Source organism: Neodiprion lecontei, chromosome 3 (assembly GCF_021901455.1).
Source record: "Neodiprion lecontei isolate iyNeoLeco1 chromosome 3, iyNeoLeco1.1, whole genome shotgun sequence".
NCBI lineage: Eukaryota > Metazoa > Arthropoda > Insecta > Hymenoptera > Diprionidae > Neodiprion > Neodiprion lecontei.
The window spans coordinates 463,288-479,144 of NC_060262.1; the positions used below are offsets into that span (position 1 = coordinate 463,288).

The following is a 15,857-nucleotide window of genomic DNA, read 5'->3' on the forward strand; positions in this document are numbered from 1 at the left end:
AGCTCGGATTTAGTTCTTATTTTTCAATTTTCTTAAACGTGTAAACTGGATATTTCTTTACACGCGCAGGTGTAGGTAACAATACCGTATCGTGTTCAAGGTGCAGGACTTATTCTTTGTAAAGGCGGGTATATATTGATAGATCGACTACGGACGTGGACAAAAATGGGCGTCTTGTCAAATTTTTACAGTCCGTTTTGATGCCAGTTGTAATTTTGAATGAAATTATATTGGAAAAACCATCCATTCATTGGAGAAAGATTAACTTTATTTCTTTTATTAAGTTTGAAACGATAGCAGTCGCAGTTCTAAAAACACGCACGCCGCGTCTTAGGCAACCCGAATTACTGCCCCACATACCTACCGTAAAAGAGTGCTCTATTAGGCGCAAGTGGTATGTAAAAACTAAGGTAAAAAGTCAGGTGTTTAATCCAGTGACAACAGCAAAAGTAAAAGCGTTTAGATCGAACGGTTATTTTATCGTTTTATTACTTACTTAAAATTAGACAAACTCGATAGTAGTAATATCACAACAGTATGGAACGAAAATATTCAAAAACATTACAATGAAGGGTATAGGATACTGATCTCTTACGTTATAAATATTATTACAGATTTGTATATTATGATTGAGCCCTAGCGTGGTCAACGGTCATCATTTGTACTCTTTTTTCGATAAGTGGTTTTTTTCATCGGTAATCTCTTGCGTACTGATGACCTCGAGACGTTTGTTGTTATTAGAGAATCCCAGTTTCATTTCAGATTTACATATTATAATTGAGTCCTAGTGTGTTAAACGGTCATCATTTGTACTCTTTTTTCCATAAGCCGTTTTTTTTCATCGGTAAGCTCTTGCGTACTAACGACCCTGGGATGTTTGTTATTATTGGAGAATTCCAGCTCCATTAGAGCGTCCATTAGTTGCACTTTCTTCTCCGCTGTGCGAAAGCACTGCGTAAGTGTTTGAAAAAAATATATGACCATGGATATTTTTTGCGATAGATGAAAAGAAAATTTTATGTACTAGTATTTTAGGTAAATACCTTCCTCAAATATTCATCCACTTCGGGATTGGTCTTCCGAAGTTTTCTCTTCTCCAAAAATTCGGGTACCGTAAATCCTATCAAATCCTCAAGAACCTGTAGCAAATTCTGAATGTCTTTAAACCCATAAATCAGTCATAAAAAATCGTATCGTCACGATTGCTTACCTGAGACGCGAAAATTATCTCGAGGCTTGCGGTATTGTCAGTTATCGTTGCTTTCAGGTTCCAATTGTTATCTTTTTTCGACAAATTTCCGAGCTGCATTACTTTTCCCCTGACTGTCTTGAAAATGGGGATATCTTTTACGGGCTCTCTCATTACGTCGCAAATAAAGTCGCATATTTTATCTGGCAGATTTTCTTTAGGTGCTATTTTCTCCGTGTATTCTGTTATCTTTCGATTCGTTTTACTCACATTCGGCGTCGTTTGCCGGCACGCTATTTTTGGGGAAGATCGCACCGGCGACAAGCTGTCCTAAAAAGATTTTAAACAACTAGTCAAATGAATTCTCTGCAACGGTTCTAAAGAGTATCAATTATCTTTCATAATTGATGTGCACCTTCAAAAAACCGCCTTTATTCGCTTGTAAAAGTCCATCAGACTCAATAAAATAATAAAAACTACTCAGTATTACCGCAGATCGTTTACCCGTGGTTAGTGTCGGACTTTTCATCGTAATAGCGGCCATACTTGTGCCCGACGGTAGCTTTGGCAAGTCAATGTTCTTCAGAGAATCATTTCCGACCCCGTTGTCTACCTGTTTGTTACCTTTTAGGACATCTTCGTCCAGCTCATCTTCGAAGTCAGCTAAGTCGAAGGGTTCGTCCAGGGGAAAATCGTTGTCTGACAATTGAAAATTGTTAGGATCGGCAATTAACGGTTTCAGCTGTGACCTGGACGCGATTTTGAAATCATCCTGATTGTTCTTGTGACGCTCAGAAGCGGGACTCGGCTGATTATCGACGATCGAGCGCAACATTTCGGTATTCCCCGAGTTTGTATTAGGGTTTTCCACCCTTCTGGGCATGTTGTTGCCGATTATTTTTCCCCGATTAGACACGGTCTCCGGATTTACCGGCGATTCGCGGCTTTCCATGCTGAGCTGTTCGATCTGGCTTATTTCATCAAAGTTTACGTCAAACTCGTCCTCTGGAAATTCGATCTCAGTTTCCCCTGAGTTAGGTTGTCGGTGCTCATCGTCGTATGGATTTTCATTCTCCTCCATGCCCCTAAATGTACACATATTATTATGTAAAACTTAATTACCAACCAGCTATGTATGTACAGTCAAAAAAGTATTTCTAATCAAATATTCAGGTAAAAACTCTTACACAGCTCTGGCTAAAACGTTTTCCAAAGCGTTCATTTTTAGGATGGAATCAACCTCGCCCCCTAATTCCTTGAAATTTTTTTCTTCGAGTAGCATCACTCCCTTCCTACATGTGACAGGACCTATTATCATGACCTTAAACCCCGGGAGCAGTGTATCCTGCGAATAGGGAAAACACGAATAAAGGTATGTTCTTCAAGTTTTGAAATTCAGCCAAGTCTAAGGTGGGTGCAAAGAAATTTTTTTTGCCTTCAATGTCTTTATAAGCTTGTACTCAATCGCAATGAGATCTTGAACTCCATCATTGAGGAACATTTGCATCATCCTCTTGCCCTTTGGCTCCCAAGCCGGTGTTTCGACCGCGGTTGCCTTGATGTTGACTTCAGAGACGTTCCTAATTTTTTGTAGCTGGCTGTATTTAGACTGCGATATGTCATACATCTTGTCAACCTAATGAAAAAAATAATCGCGACTCAATTTTCATAATTCCATCGTTCCTCATCGTTTGTTGATATTTTTTTTTTTCTCGAGTATTGATGAATAAACCTGGAGTATGTATCTTCCAGGAAGCACAGTGACGGCTTGCTGTGTAATTCCACAGGGAAGACATCCTTTCTCGTTATTTATCTCGCGCAAGTCACTGAGCAGCCACTGCGAGATGACAAAAGCTTCAACGGCACTTAGGCTTGCCTGAAACACGAATCAAACCCGTGTCATCGACGAAGTCATTAAGCAGAGATGCATCGATTTTCATTCACAAAATTCTAACCGTCCGAGGCGTTGTTGAAACGATGTTGAAGAAAAGAACGTTGAGAAAAATCACTATTTTCTTATTTTTACAATGATTTTGAAGGAACTAAGATTGTGAAACTTGAGTATGTTTTGTTTTATTACGGTTTACTGAAGTTCGGACAGTTCAAAATCGCGAAATAACGGTTTTTCCTGAGCATCATTTGTTACCATAACGTTACTAACTTCAACGCGGTTTGATAAACATAACCTACGTCTCTGTTCTCCGACGTATAATACTCGATGCACTCCCTCAGCCACGAATCGTTAGTGAAGTAAAACTTCGATCCCAGGTTTGATCCCACACGGTTCACCAAACTTTCACCCATTATTCGCACTTTTTATCACCTCATATAAAAATTTCCCGTAAAATATCGTACAATTTTGAACGGGTGCGACGCTTCTGTTCGTTTTCAAGTTTTCTCTCTTTGGTATAGAATATCGGTAAGGTCGCGCCCGGCTTTACCCTTCTAACAATCAGGCACGTCGTTAATGTGATTTCGCTTTTTGCAATTTCCACCATCCAAGCATGCCGATGCGTTTGGAAAGTGTAGTCGACCAATCAGAATGATTGGATGGTGAGAGTGTGAAAAATGAGATTTCATAATCGACCCCCATGTATCGAAAGTAGGGAAGAAGTTGACGAATACAGTGTTACACAATGTCGTTGTTGTGTCTTTTCTTTGTCATCGTATTTGAAAAACGACCCTATTTACTTAGCTACTACTTAATTGATATCTAGCCATGAGAGATGGGTTCAAGAACCGAAATATCGTCACATATGAGAAAAAGAATTACAAACTTTATTATTATATCTGAATATACATTCGATGATTGTTCAATATTTGAAAGTAATGGTAATTATCATATATCATGTGCTGTCATCATTCAGCTAAGTTAATGACGACAAGCAATAGAGTACATCGACGTCAATTGCCATGAATGAACAATTATTAGAATCATGACAAATGCGAATCATGTCTCATAATGAACATGAATCTATGAAGCACCTTCGATGTCAATATCCATGGTAGTTTCGACATATATGGGTCCCTGATTGACAAACGCCTTGAGCCGCTGCATTGTTCGAAAGTCGAAAATATCAGACGACGCGACGCTCAAGGCCTTGACGACTTCATGCTTGACTTCTTTGCACTCTTTATATGTCTCAACATTACGGTCGAGTAGGAATTCAACTAGACGAGGGGCGTTTGCTATGTACTCCTGTCCCCAGGTTTGGGAGGCAACTGCACCCAATACCTCGAATCCCGCTTTTCTTATATCAGGAAAAGGCTGCTTGCAGAATTTGACTATTAAATCTAGCGGATTGTCGTCGAGTAAATCGAACCAAGATTTTGTCAATGAGAGGATCCTGTTGTCTTGTTCCTCCTCCTGGACCCTAATGATTTGCCCAAGGCAATTCAGAGCTCGTACTTTTATGTTCGAAGGTAGTTCCGCCACCGTTTTACCGATATTTCTCAGTGCAGTTAGCATCGGTTCACCCAAACTTTCTAAGGAATACTTTCCCTCTGCTCCTTTAGCTATGTGTCCCAAGGTATCAAGGGCAATGGGTAAAATGGTTAAATTGTGGGTGTTGATCACCTCGAAGAGTGTGTTGATTACAACTGGGTATTTCGAAAATATATCGTTGGGGTTTCTTTGTGCGACATTTCCAAAGAACTTTATGAGCCCAGGGACCAGCAGTGACGTCAGAGGGTCCTGCTCAGCGCGAGCAACTTTAAATGCAAGATGCTTTAGCACGTGACGTCTTTCTAAGTACGCTAAGCCCTCTGCGCTCAGCGCAAGTTTTGTCAGTAACTCGAGAGCGTTTAACTGAGATAGAGTTTCATTGTCAGAAATTAAGGCGACCAATCTGTTGAGGAATCCGGCATCTTCGCAAGCCTTGAATCCCTCCGTAGAAGCGGATGAAAGATCGACCATTAAGTCCAGGACCCTGTAGGTCACTGTCGAGCTTTTGGACATGAGCTGAATCAGGTCGTTATGAAATTGAGTGAGGAGGATCTTGAGGCCAGTGGCGTTGTGTGCGATTCTCTTGAGAATCGTCGCGGCCATTTGGGAAATTTTCAAATCCTTGTTACCCAGACTCTTCAGAATCGCACCGATTACGCAGAAGTCTTTTTGCATTTCTGTTACTTTGTTAGGGTCGTTGGTAGTGCGTAAAAACTCCCTCATGGTCAGGCTCTTTATCGACGGATCCTTAAGCTGCACCGCCTTTGATATTGCCTCGTGATATTTTTCGTACACTTCACCAATTTCGAGGGTGTTGAATAGGATGTGAAGCACATCGCAGAATAGCTCGTTCGTCTTGCTGAAATTTAATCGAGATTATTTGGAAATTATTTGATGCTTTTCGCGTATACTAAGTACCCCGAAATCTGCAAGGTCACGTCACCCGGCTTACCTGTCATTTGAAAATGAATCGGCAAGTAGAAGGTTGTAGCTCACGCCGTGACCGACCAATTTCAAATCGTCATTGTTCAGGCTGTCCAATTTGTTCTTTATCTCTTTTAGTATGGACCTTTTCTTATCGCCGTCACTCATTCCCGGCAATTGGCATATCAATTCGATCACCTGCGTCATGGCGCTCTTCTATTTACGCTTTGCGGTTTCATACGATTTAACAGAAATGAAAATCCAACGAATTTCGAACCGCCTAACGTCGCATTTATCCCGCGTATTACAAATCCATCTAGAGATTCGACATTCGTTTCCACCTGACATTCCGGCCGTGTTCGCACTCATTGGCCAGACTAGCTAGACAAACCGGAACAAGCAGGTTAATCGAGACGGCAAGAGTCCGTGTTTTGTACCATCAGTCGGTATCGTTTTTCTTACCCTCGCAGTTATAGATCAATTTATCCGCAGCAGTCGAAATATTGTACGTAGACATTGTCTCGTACGGTAAGAAATTCGTGTTTAAATAAAATGGTATCTTCTTTTCTTTGCCTCCTCTTGTTCATAATTTGCCTCAAATTTATATCGATTAATTAAATTATCATACTGTTCAGCCTGGCATTTAAAACGTAAGTCTAAGAACTGGGTTATTCGTTCACCGATAAGGTCACGACAAAGAAAGTTTGTTCAAAAAACAGCAAAAATCGATGTACGATTGGAACATCTATCGAAACCAGATATTTGTCAATTTTTATCAATTTTTGAACAAACCACGTGCCTCTAGATAGAATCAGCTCTGTATACACATCCAAAGAACTCCATCACACGTTTGTTCGCGTATGTTAGTTACATAGATCGTTGAACTGAAAAGCTTATTATACGCTCCTGCAGGCGTGAGATATGTATAAGGTATAACAAACGAAAGATGTATAATCGCAACTGAGGAGATTGAGTTTAGTAAAGGCAGAAAAATAGTCGGAAAGGAGTGAAAAAAGCAACAGTATCTTCTCTTCCTTTTTTTAAATATGTTTTTTTGTTACAATTTCAGTCACTCGCCGAGCGGCAATATCACGACACAAGACTCGGACTCGAGTGTTTGCCGCTGTCGCAATCCGGCACTCGAAAAAGAGTAGGTATTACACACTTTCCGAGGCTATTTATTTTCACGGTTGATTTTTTTCCGAGGCATTAACACCTCCGTCTGTCCAGCGCATTGCCGCAGTGCCTGTATATTAACAAATGGTACAACAGTGCGGTGCGCGGTGATATAACAAACGGTTATACCTATACACGTGCGTAACGCACATACACCAACATATTACAAGGTTTACGCGCATGTATAACTGACGCGCATATGCATGCGTGGAGGAAAAAAAAGCCGCCAAAAGCCGTGTATTTACCGCATGCACCCCCTTTTCGATGTGCACACATACTCCCAACGTTTAAACATTCGACAGGTGCGAGTATAAAACGTGATGCTAGACCGCCTGCTCGGCGGAGATTAAAGAGAGGAGCGCAGCTCCGTGATAATAAAACGGCCACTCGAACCCGTACTACTCTAGCTCTTCTATATAATCTCTCTGCATGTCGGTGACCGACGACGTGGTTAAAAGGTGCGTATCTACGTACACCCATAATATCAGTACGCTACACGTGCGGTGTATCGCACAAAATATGTCCTATTACACCGGAAGATGTAATATGAAAAAGTTTAACGATAATGATAATAGTAATAATGATGTGCTTTTTACCCGTATAATGGGTCTCTTTTTATCCCAGCGCGCTTTGTGTGCTTTGCAGATTGTACCCCCGTGCGGTAATTACGGAAAATTGAGTTTTGTTAAACAATTTAAAGGACATAGTGTACACACGGCAAAAGCGTAATAACGATAATATCGCCTCGGCGATACCCACACGCAGCTCTCGAACACAATGGACACGTTAGAGCGGTGTGTTCGGCAGTAGTGCGGGGGACCACTTTACGCCAATTAGCCCTACGCATCGAGGGCGTCAAAGAGAGCCGCCGATGCGGGGAGGACGATGAATCGCTGCAGGAGAATCGCGATCGGTGTAAAAAACGATTTTTTTTTAAATAACATGTCAAGTGCAGAGACGGGGAGAGAGAAACTGACGGTAAAAGTCGCTGTTCCGTCATCGTAGTTCGACCCTGAACGGGGGTTGTAATACAGCTAATATTCTACGTGAGATTTTCTTTTTTTTTTTACTTGCTGCTGCGACAATTTCGTCCGTGGCCAACCAACACCTTGAAGCGAATATAAAGCGAGAATAGAGGGTTGAGAACCTCTCATCTCCTCTCCGTCATTACGCTATGGGTCTGGACCCCGTAACGTGGGCCCGACTCAAGCGGACCGAATCTCTCCTTCACGGCTTAAAAAGGTCAACCGATGCCGCGCTGCGTCTTTCCCTCTCACTCTTGGATTATTTGTCGATTTTTCTTTTCTTTTCTTTCTTTACGCGCAATTTGAGATGAGGAAAAAAAAAGAAACAAAGACAACGCGTTTACGCACCCTAACAAATTCCTCGTGTAATAACAACCATCGAATTGCTGTATAATATAAACATTCGAAAGATAACTCGAGGAGAAACGATTCGGCCACATGCGATTTTGTTTTTTTGTTCCTTTGTGAATTTATTTCCTCCGTGTTATTTATCAGGGAAAACATTTCGAAACGGTGAAACTCACCTGAAGTAATTACGAACAGAATATGTATAGAAATCTTACAACTATACCCTCGTTTGTATTGGTGTTACACGTGTAGGCATACTTGAGTCGGTTCGTTTGTTCGCACACCTATACCTTGTACATCTTATACTCGTCCGGTGATGAGGCAACGATGATCATCAGCTTCATTAATCTTGTGGCAGGCGTAATGAACCCTAATGACCAGTGCTATTAATTAATACAACCCCGCGCCACTTTAAACTCCTGACGTTTGACGATGACCCAGTATATACGTTGTGATGTGTACACGCGGTTCGCTGTAACGCGGACAATCCGATCTTTGGGATCTGTGAAACAACCTATTCACACGAACTTGTGTACCTAAATTAATAACATTTGTAATCTATTATTCTTTATATGTACGTAAAACAAAAAATTTAATCAACTTTTAAGCTCGTCGGAATATTTCAACCCTTTTATACACACTGCGGTACGATTGCTAAGACGCAGCTACCGCATCGCTGTATAGGAATGATTTGATAAAACATCAATTTGACGTCGCAAAACGTCGCCAACTTTTCATGTTTTAGCATCACATTTTTGATGTGAAACATCTATAGCCGCACGTAAAACAGATTTCTGGCGTGGCGACGCAAGCCGTGGCGACGCGTCGCCGTGCGCAATCGACTGTGCATTGTATACTCCCGGAGTGTATACAGTGTTTTGTTTTTGTTTACTACAGTACACATAACCTGTGTTTTACTTGAAAACAAATTATTCTGATAATAAAATGTCTGACAGTAATAATTTAGAGAGTGAAAGTGATCAGCCTCCTGCAAAAAAAGCAAAATCACCCGATGACACACTATCAAGTCATAAGTAAGGTAATTATATTTTTATAATTAAAGTGTGCATTTATCTGTGCATTGAGCACGCGTATATTTGGTGTGTTTTTTTTTTTTTAATTGATTATTAATTTTAATTAATTTTAATTTTTTTAAATTGATTATTAATTATAATTAATTTTAATTTTACAAAATAATGTCGATGTTTCACATCTGCCAGGCGTCCCGTGACGGCTCATTTTTTTATTTATTTTAATGCCATTAACCGTATTATAACGGTATTTTGATCTGCGTGTATATGACGATAAAGTTTACGCGACAAACAACATTTACGGCGAGAAGCTTGAACTGGGCAATGTTTGATACGATATTACGTATTCAAATCCCGCGTTTAATGTCATCTTCCACCCGCCTACCTACCTATTGGAATATTTAACTCAGCTTGAAGCTGAAGATTGAGAAAGGAAAAAGAAAAACGGAATCAGTGGAAGAAGAGAAAAGAACGCCATCATCTCGAGACCGAAGTTAGGACTGGCGATTAGACACACATGCCCGTTCCTATTTTATTATGGATTTAAATTACACTCCAGAATCCCGTGTGCCCACCATGGCTCTCTCGCACCGTGAGTGAGGCGAATTAGTTAATAGCCCGTATACGCGTACCTGTCTGTATGTTACATTGATATACGAAAATTATCTGTCCATGTATTCATTTCACGAACGTAAACGTTGAAATTCGAACTTTTGATATTCAGACAGTATTATACTTTGATTCCATACAAATTTCGCGCATAATAAATTCGCAAATCTCCACCCAAGTAGTCAATTTCAGCGCAGCGGCAACTGGCAATGTACGCGAAAAGATGATTTTTATCATTTGAAAAAAAAAAAATCATCTCCCCGTCGACACGAACGAACACTGATTTACGTTAATCCGTTTGACACAGAGATAATTCTTCTGTGTATTACATGGAACCGTCGGTATTCCTTGTACAAGAGTTCGAGGATAAAACGTTCCACCGTAAGGGCTTTCATGATGGAGGCGAAGGGCTCTCCGTCGAGCATAAGGGTCACACCTTTGAGGTATACGTGCAGATCAGCGGTGGAAGACCCGTGATTACGGGATGCAAGAGAGGTGCTTGCGCCAAGCCCAACAGACCCGGCAATCAAGCCCGTCTGATTTCTGCTGTTACATCCTGCGAGAATCTCCTTCTTTTGGTTTTCATACTTTATGGTGTACAAATCAATCCCCGAGTAGGTACCCCGGTGAAAATGATTTCGACGATTTTCTACGAATTTTTAGGGAAATTGAAACATTTCGTACAATTTTTTATAAAAAATTGTTTAAAAATCTACAACATACTACAATTTTTAACGAAAATTAACAATACTTTACGAAAAACTGTGGATATTTACAATTTTGTAAGAAATAAAACGAAGTGTTCCAATTTCTGTAAAGATTCCTAGCAGTGGAAATTTTCACCAGGATGTACGTATATCACATGTGTCCAAATTTAATCCCCTGTGTTGGATTTTTGTAATAATACGTACGTATGTCGGAAGAAACGTACGGCAAGCAAAGACCAGCTGCGAGCCTGATCGTGAGAGTTACGCCACTGATTGCGAGGAGCAGGAACACCGGCATGAGCATGAGCAGCGAACGAGCTATTACCAATGCGGCACGCTGCATATGCACGCACACAGTCGCAGCTGCGGTAAAGTGTAGGTATAACGCTTCGCTTCTCTCGGCGAAGAGGAAGAGGAAGAGGAGAAGAGGAAAGAGAAAGAGAAAGAAGGTTGAAAGGCGGCTCATCAAAGAAGAGTGTAATTAGTCGCGCATGCGCTGCTCCTGCAGGACTGCATGTTGCCTGTGACGGTGAGTTTCTTAGCCGGCTGGCAACTCTTTTGCGGCCACGGCAGCGGTTCGACCGCTTTACTTTTTCTTCTCTCTCTATCTCTCTTTTTCATTTATTCATTTATTTGTTTATTTTCACTTTTATTCTCTACATTTTCGTCTACATGCTCCTGCGATTTTCCAACCCACTCAATCTCACCTACGCTTCATCTCGTATGGTATGATAATACATGTCATACGTTTACAGCTGGACTAGTCATAAAAAAGAATAAACATTCGAGTTCGTGCTCCTTGTCAGTCTTCGTGTGCTAAGGACAGAATGGTCCGTTGTGCGCTAAAATTTAATGCGGATGCGCTACAATCCGAGAGCAGTTGTTTGCCAAGGTGACCAACCGTCACGAGCATGACATAAAAAAATTTTGACAGTCGTCGCTGGCAGTTGTATTGAATACCGACAGCTGTCAAAATTTTTGAGGTTACATACGTCGTGGCGAACTGTCATCTAAATTTATGACGGTTGGTTACCCTGAAGAACAACTGATATCGAATTGTAACGCATGCGCATGTTAAATTGTAGCAGATAACGGAGCATCCCGTCGTTAGTAATTCACTCTGTATATCCTTCCTATCATTTTTCGCGAGAAAACAACAGAAAGAAAATTCAGGAATATAAAGGGAGAATTATCCTCTCATAGGTATATATTGTGCCTGCAGTGTACCTTAGCCGTGCAGGTAATTCGGTTCACCGATGATCAATAGAAATTCCTGTGGATCGGAGCCTGGAACTAATTGCGAAAGACCCGCGTATACGTGTCTATGTATACATATAGGTATATACCTATAGATATGTACCCATAATAAATACGCATACCGTGCAACCTTCCGCAGCTATATTCGCTCGGTCGTAACCGTCGTCCCATCTCGCTCGCCATGACGAATGGATCCATGTAACGACAAAGATGGGAAAAGAAGAAAACGAAACTCGGAAGCAAAAGTGTTAGAGAAAAAAAACAAATTAATACAAGCATACCTGTAGTATAATATAATAAAATGTATGTATAAAAATCTTCAACGGTCATCTTATTTGTATTTCTTCGGATACAAGCTTAGCGATTGGTGCAAAACAATCGGTATACTTGAGTCGAATGCCGTTCGTGAGCCCTCGAAGAGCGTCGACGCGTCCCGTTTTGTGCGTTGTGTTACAGAAGGCCGTAAATACGTGGAAACGGCATCTCGGGATCAGCTCGCCTTTGAGGTTTTTCATCGTCTGCATTGCTGCCGGGCTTCTCTCTTTCCCCTCCGCATCATCCGGACGAGAGAAAGAGAGAGTACAGGATCTCTTCTGAATGGTCCCCGAATCGATTTTCTCCGCGACGATCCTGCGGGGACCGCGGGCAAAAACCTGGGGACTACGGTCCTCGAAAGGGTCGCCGGGACAAGTTTTTGAGCCAAGCCGGAGGAGGATTGTCACCGGGTGAAACGCCTGCACTCCTTACCTTCGCCTCTTATTTATGGTCCGCGTCGCTGCACCGCTTCATCCTCATCCTCCTCTTCCTTCGGACCTCGGGAACAATGCCCGACACTCGTCACGTCCGAACTCCAGACGATCTGCCGCTGATCCGGATCATCCAGTTTTTAACGAAAATCTCATCCCCGCTTCTGTCCTCTCTGAGCGAGTATCATCTCCACTATAAGTACCTGTATACTTACGAAATACTAAATAATTTATACGTACACGTCGATTTTGTGCGATAAATAGTTATTTCTGCCAGAACCGGCTCTGGGAGATCGCTGAGTGGAGTGCCCTGTGTGCTGCAAAACCGAACCACAAGTTCATTAGGCCGGCTAATATTGCATCAACGATCTCTTCTCGCTTCGCCGATGAGAGGAGGAGGACGATGGCGATAAATCAAAGTGCGTACCTGTGGCAGCCCGAGGCTGTATACACGTATCCATGGCGTACGAGAAGGCAGTGCAGAGCCCGAATCTCGATTCATAATTTAATCGAGGAAATTGAACATTGATTGAAATTTTCATCATTCGTTCGTACATTAATGTCTGTTAGTTACATTAGATTGGCAAATTTAGGTAATTTATTTTTACAATACAATACGTACAATGTTTGATACACATAGAAAAGAAATCTGTGCACCGGAGGATACACCTGTGGAACTTGACTTGTAAAAGCGACGGCAAAAGGACCGCGTCTCGCCCCCTTGGGTCTGGAGCTTTATAATACGCTAGCAAAGGTGAAAAATGGATATCGGAATAATTTATCGCGGCCGCGGGACGGTCCTGAAGACTACTTCACACTTCGTCGCTTTTAGTTAAGCCTGCTCGTCGCGCGTCGTTCGCCCTGCTTCAGTTTCATCCTACGTCCAGGCGGTCTGAAGTAGAAGTAGAAGTAGAAGTAGTAGTAGCAGTAGTAGTAGTAGTAGTAGTAGTGGTAGTAGTAGAGGGAACAGTATAAGGATTGTGTAATATTCTTCTCCCCGTTGAGCGGAGCGCGCGCGACTCGCAAGAGCTCCTGCTAGGCCGCCTCTACGCGGCACGACATCCGATCTGTCCACAGATATATCTTACGGAGATCGGTATCTGTCCGGGGATTTCGCCGTTACGTCCTCACACTTATGCCCAATGCGTTTACGTGGACGATATACACATAATATATCTAATCGCGTATAGATTTACACGCCAAAAGATCCGAAAATACACATTTCCGCGTTATACCGTAAAACATGATCGTTATCGGAGTATCGGTAGATCCTTCTTATTCCTGTACAGGTGCGTGAGGTAAGCGTACCATTTATCGACACGTTAACATTCAATTATTGACCCTTTCATTCACCCTTTCATTTACTAAAATCATTTGCTAAGGCGTTAGACCGTACAAATTTATTTTTTTGTAATTTTAGAACTGAGAATCAAACAGATCGAAAGAAAAAAGGTCAATAATTGGGACAGGGTTAATAACTGGTACACTTACCTTACCAACAGAAATTCTTCGAACCACGCATTTACGATTGATTATTATTATCAATTTTCTCTCCCCCATGTTTCAAATAATTATATCTATCCGGCGGATTTTCACGCTACACGCTCTTTCCATTTTCTTGATTACAATAGCCGCCAGCGGGGTTGGGGGGAGGGTGAAGTTCACGGATGAGATGATTATTTTCGTTTTTCACGCTTCTCGCGTTATAGGGCAGGGTATAGATGTATATATACGTATACACCTATCTACAAGGTGGTATACCCTGTACCCACCTCGCAATTAACGGCGCCAGTCGAGCGGAGTAAATTGGCCTTATGAATCGCTTTTGAAAAGATATAAGGAGAGAGGTCTCGAGAGCTCGTAGCTGTCGGTGCGCCTCGACTGTTCTTCTCCCATTGTCCAAGCTCACAAGCGCTATTTCGGCCCCGTTCAGCGGCCTCATGGTCCAGGGAGAGAGTACCCCTCTCTCTCTCTCTCTCTCTCTCCCACCCTCCTTCGTTCCGTCTCTCTTTCGGGTATACCCGGATGGATTTCGATCCACGGTTGCGGTCTGCTACGCCCACGGACTAAAAAGAACGCGGCCCGAGTTGGAAAAGAAGGATCATAGACGAGGAACGTTCGGCAGTCGGATATGAGAAGAAACTCTTCGTGGGACAGGTTGACTTTTAGGAGGTTACATGCCTGCCCACGGGCCTCTTTGATGCGCCGACGCTTCGAGGACCGACCGGGGCACCCTCCTCCCTATTTTCCCCACGGTATGAGAGTGCTAATTATACGAGTTTTTGTGTAACCTTTTATAGACGCATGCGCGGTGGGTATTGTACGTCCATGTCTACCTATAAAGTTAATGTTATTTGCATCTGAACCGGGATTATTCCTCATATCGTAATTTCCAGTCGTTGCGATCGATGATAATACGTTTTTTCTGTATTTTCTTTTCCAAACATTTCAAGACCTGGCCCATGATGGGGCAATATTTGTAAATTTTCCTTTCTAGCACTTTTAATGTTTTCGATAAACTCATACGAAGATCACCCCGAAAATATCTCAAAACTTCTATATTCCACCTAGAACATTTCTAGACCGGCTCCAACGGGTACCGGGTACATGTGTATATTAATACACCTAATCTCGAGATATATTCGTGAAAAATATATCCCGTACCGAAAATCATCGAGCCGAGAGTATAACCGCCGGCACAATATTCGATCGCATGATCGTGCGTGCTGCATGCATCCGGTAATGAAGAGCATTACAGGCAGGTATACGTTTACACACACGCACGCAAGTCCCAGCGAGGAGGATAAAGAAATAATATCTCATCCATCCAGCTCCCCGTTCACCGTGCAGGTAACCCGAGATCCCCCTGTTCACCAGATGGGCAATAATGCTCACCCCGGGCATCAAGGGGCTTGCATAATATCCTCGTACGTATATAGGTATACCTAATACACGTACGCATGTATATGCATATGTAACATGTGCGTATAAATACCGGGACACATTACGAAGCCAATGATCGCGGTTTCCGAAGCCATATACTGCGGTAATGTTCCCGATTAACGTAAGAATTTCATTAGGTACTATTATTTTATACCATACGATTACACGGTACACAGCGTAAATCGTTAAAATGATTCCTGTAAAAGACTTTGTTGTTTATACCGTTTGAATCGAAGAAGCGACGAGAAAATAAACTTGGCGGATCACCATATTTAATGTACTAACAATACGCACGCTGTACTAGGTTCTGCTAGATGTAATAATGAGTAGTTCTCACACACACCCAGACCGTATACGCTTTTTTACCATACCTGCAGGATACGGCGATTAGCATTGTACGTACTCCCATTTCACTCTCTCGTATACCCGAATGTGTACATACGCATCTACCCATGCA

At 42.1% G+C, this 15,857-nt stretch overlaps 2 protein-coding genes across 4 annotated transcripts; both read right to left on the reverse strand.

Annotated features, from left to right (window-relative positions):
- Positions 1-458: 458 nt before the first annotated feature.
- LOC107220102 (recQ-mediated genome instability protein 1) lies at positions 459-3,716 on the reverse strand. Of its 3 annotated transcripts, none has more exons than XM_046733997.1 (8): positions 3,380-3,716; positions 2,922-3,065; positions 2,625-2,825; positions 2,377-2,534; positions 1,680-2,274; positions 1,211-1,519; positions 1,044-1,139; positions 459-938 (listed from the first exon to the last, which is right to left on the reverse strand). In XM_046733997.1, the coding sequence occupies exons 1-8, from the start codon at positions 3,491-3,493 to the stop codon at positions 918-920; spliced, it is 1,638 nt and encodes a 545-aa protein (XP_046589953.1). In that variant the 5' UTR covers positions 3,494-3,716; the 3' UTR covers positions 459-917. The 3 variants fall into 3 exon arrangements, with proteins under 3 accessions (XP_046589953.1, XP_015514027.1, XP_046589954.1); XM_015658541.2 differs by having other exon boundaries at positions 459-951; positions 3,380-3,710; XM_046733998.1 differs by lacking the exon at positions 3,380-3,716 and adding an exon at positions 3,145-3,329 and having other exon boundaries at positions 459-951.
- Positions 3,717-3,944: 228 nt separating this feature from the next.
- Positions 3,945-5,902, reverse strand: LOC107220098 (26S proteasome non-ATPase regulatory subunit 5). The gene is made up of 2 exons (XM_015658537.2): positions 5,587-5,902; positions 3,945-5,493 (listed from the first exon to the last, which is right to left on the reverse strand). The coding sequence occupies exons 1-2, from the start codon at positions 5,763-5,765 to the stop codon at positions 4,164-4,166; spliced, it is 1,509 nt and encodes a 502-aa protein (XP_015514023.1). The 5' UTR covers positions 5,766-5,902; the 3' UTR covers positions 3,945-4,163.
- Positions 5,903-15,857: the final 9,955 nt, after the last annotated feature.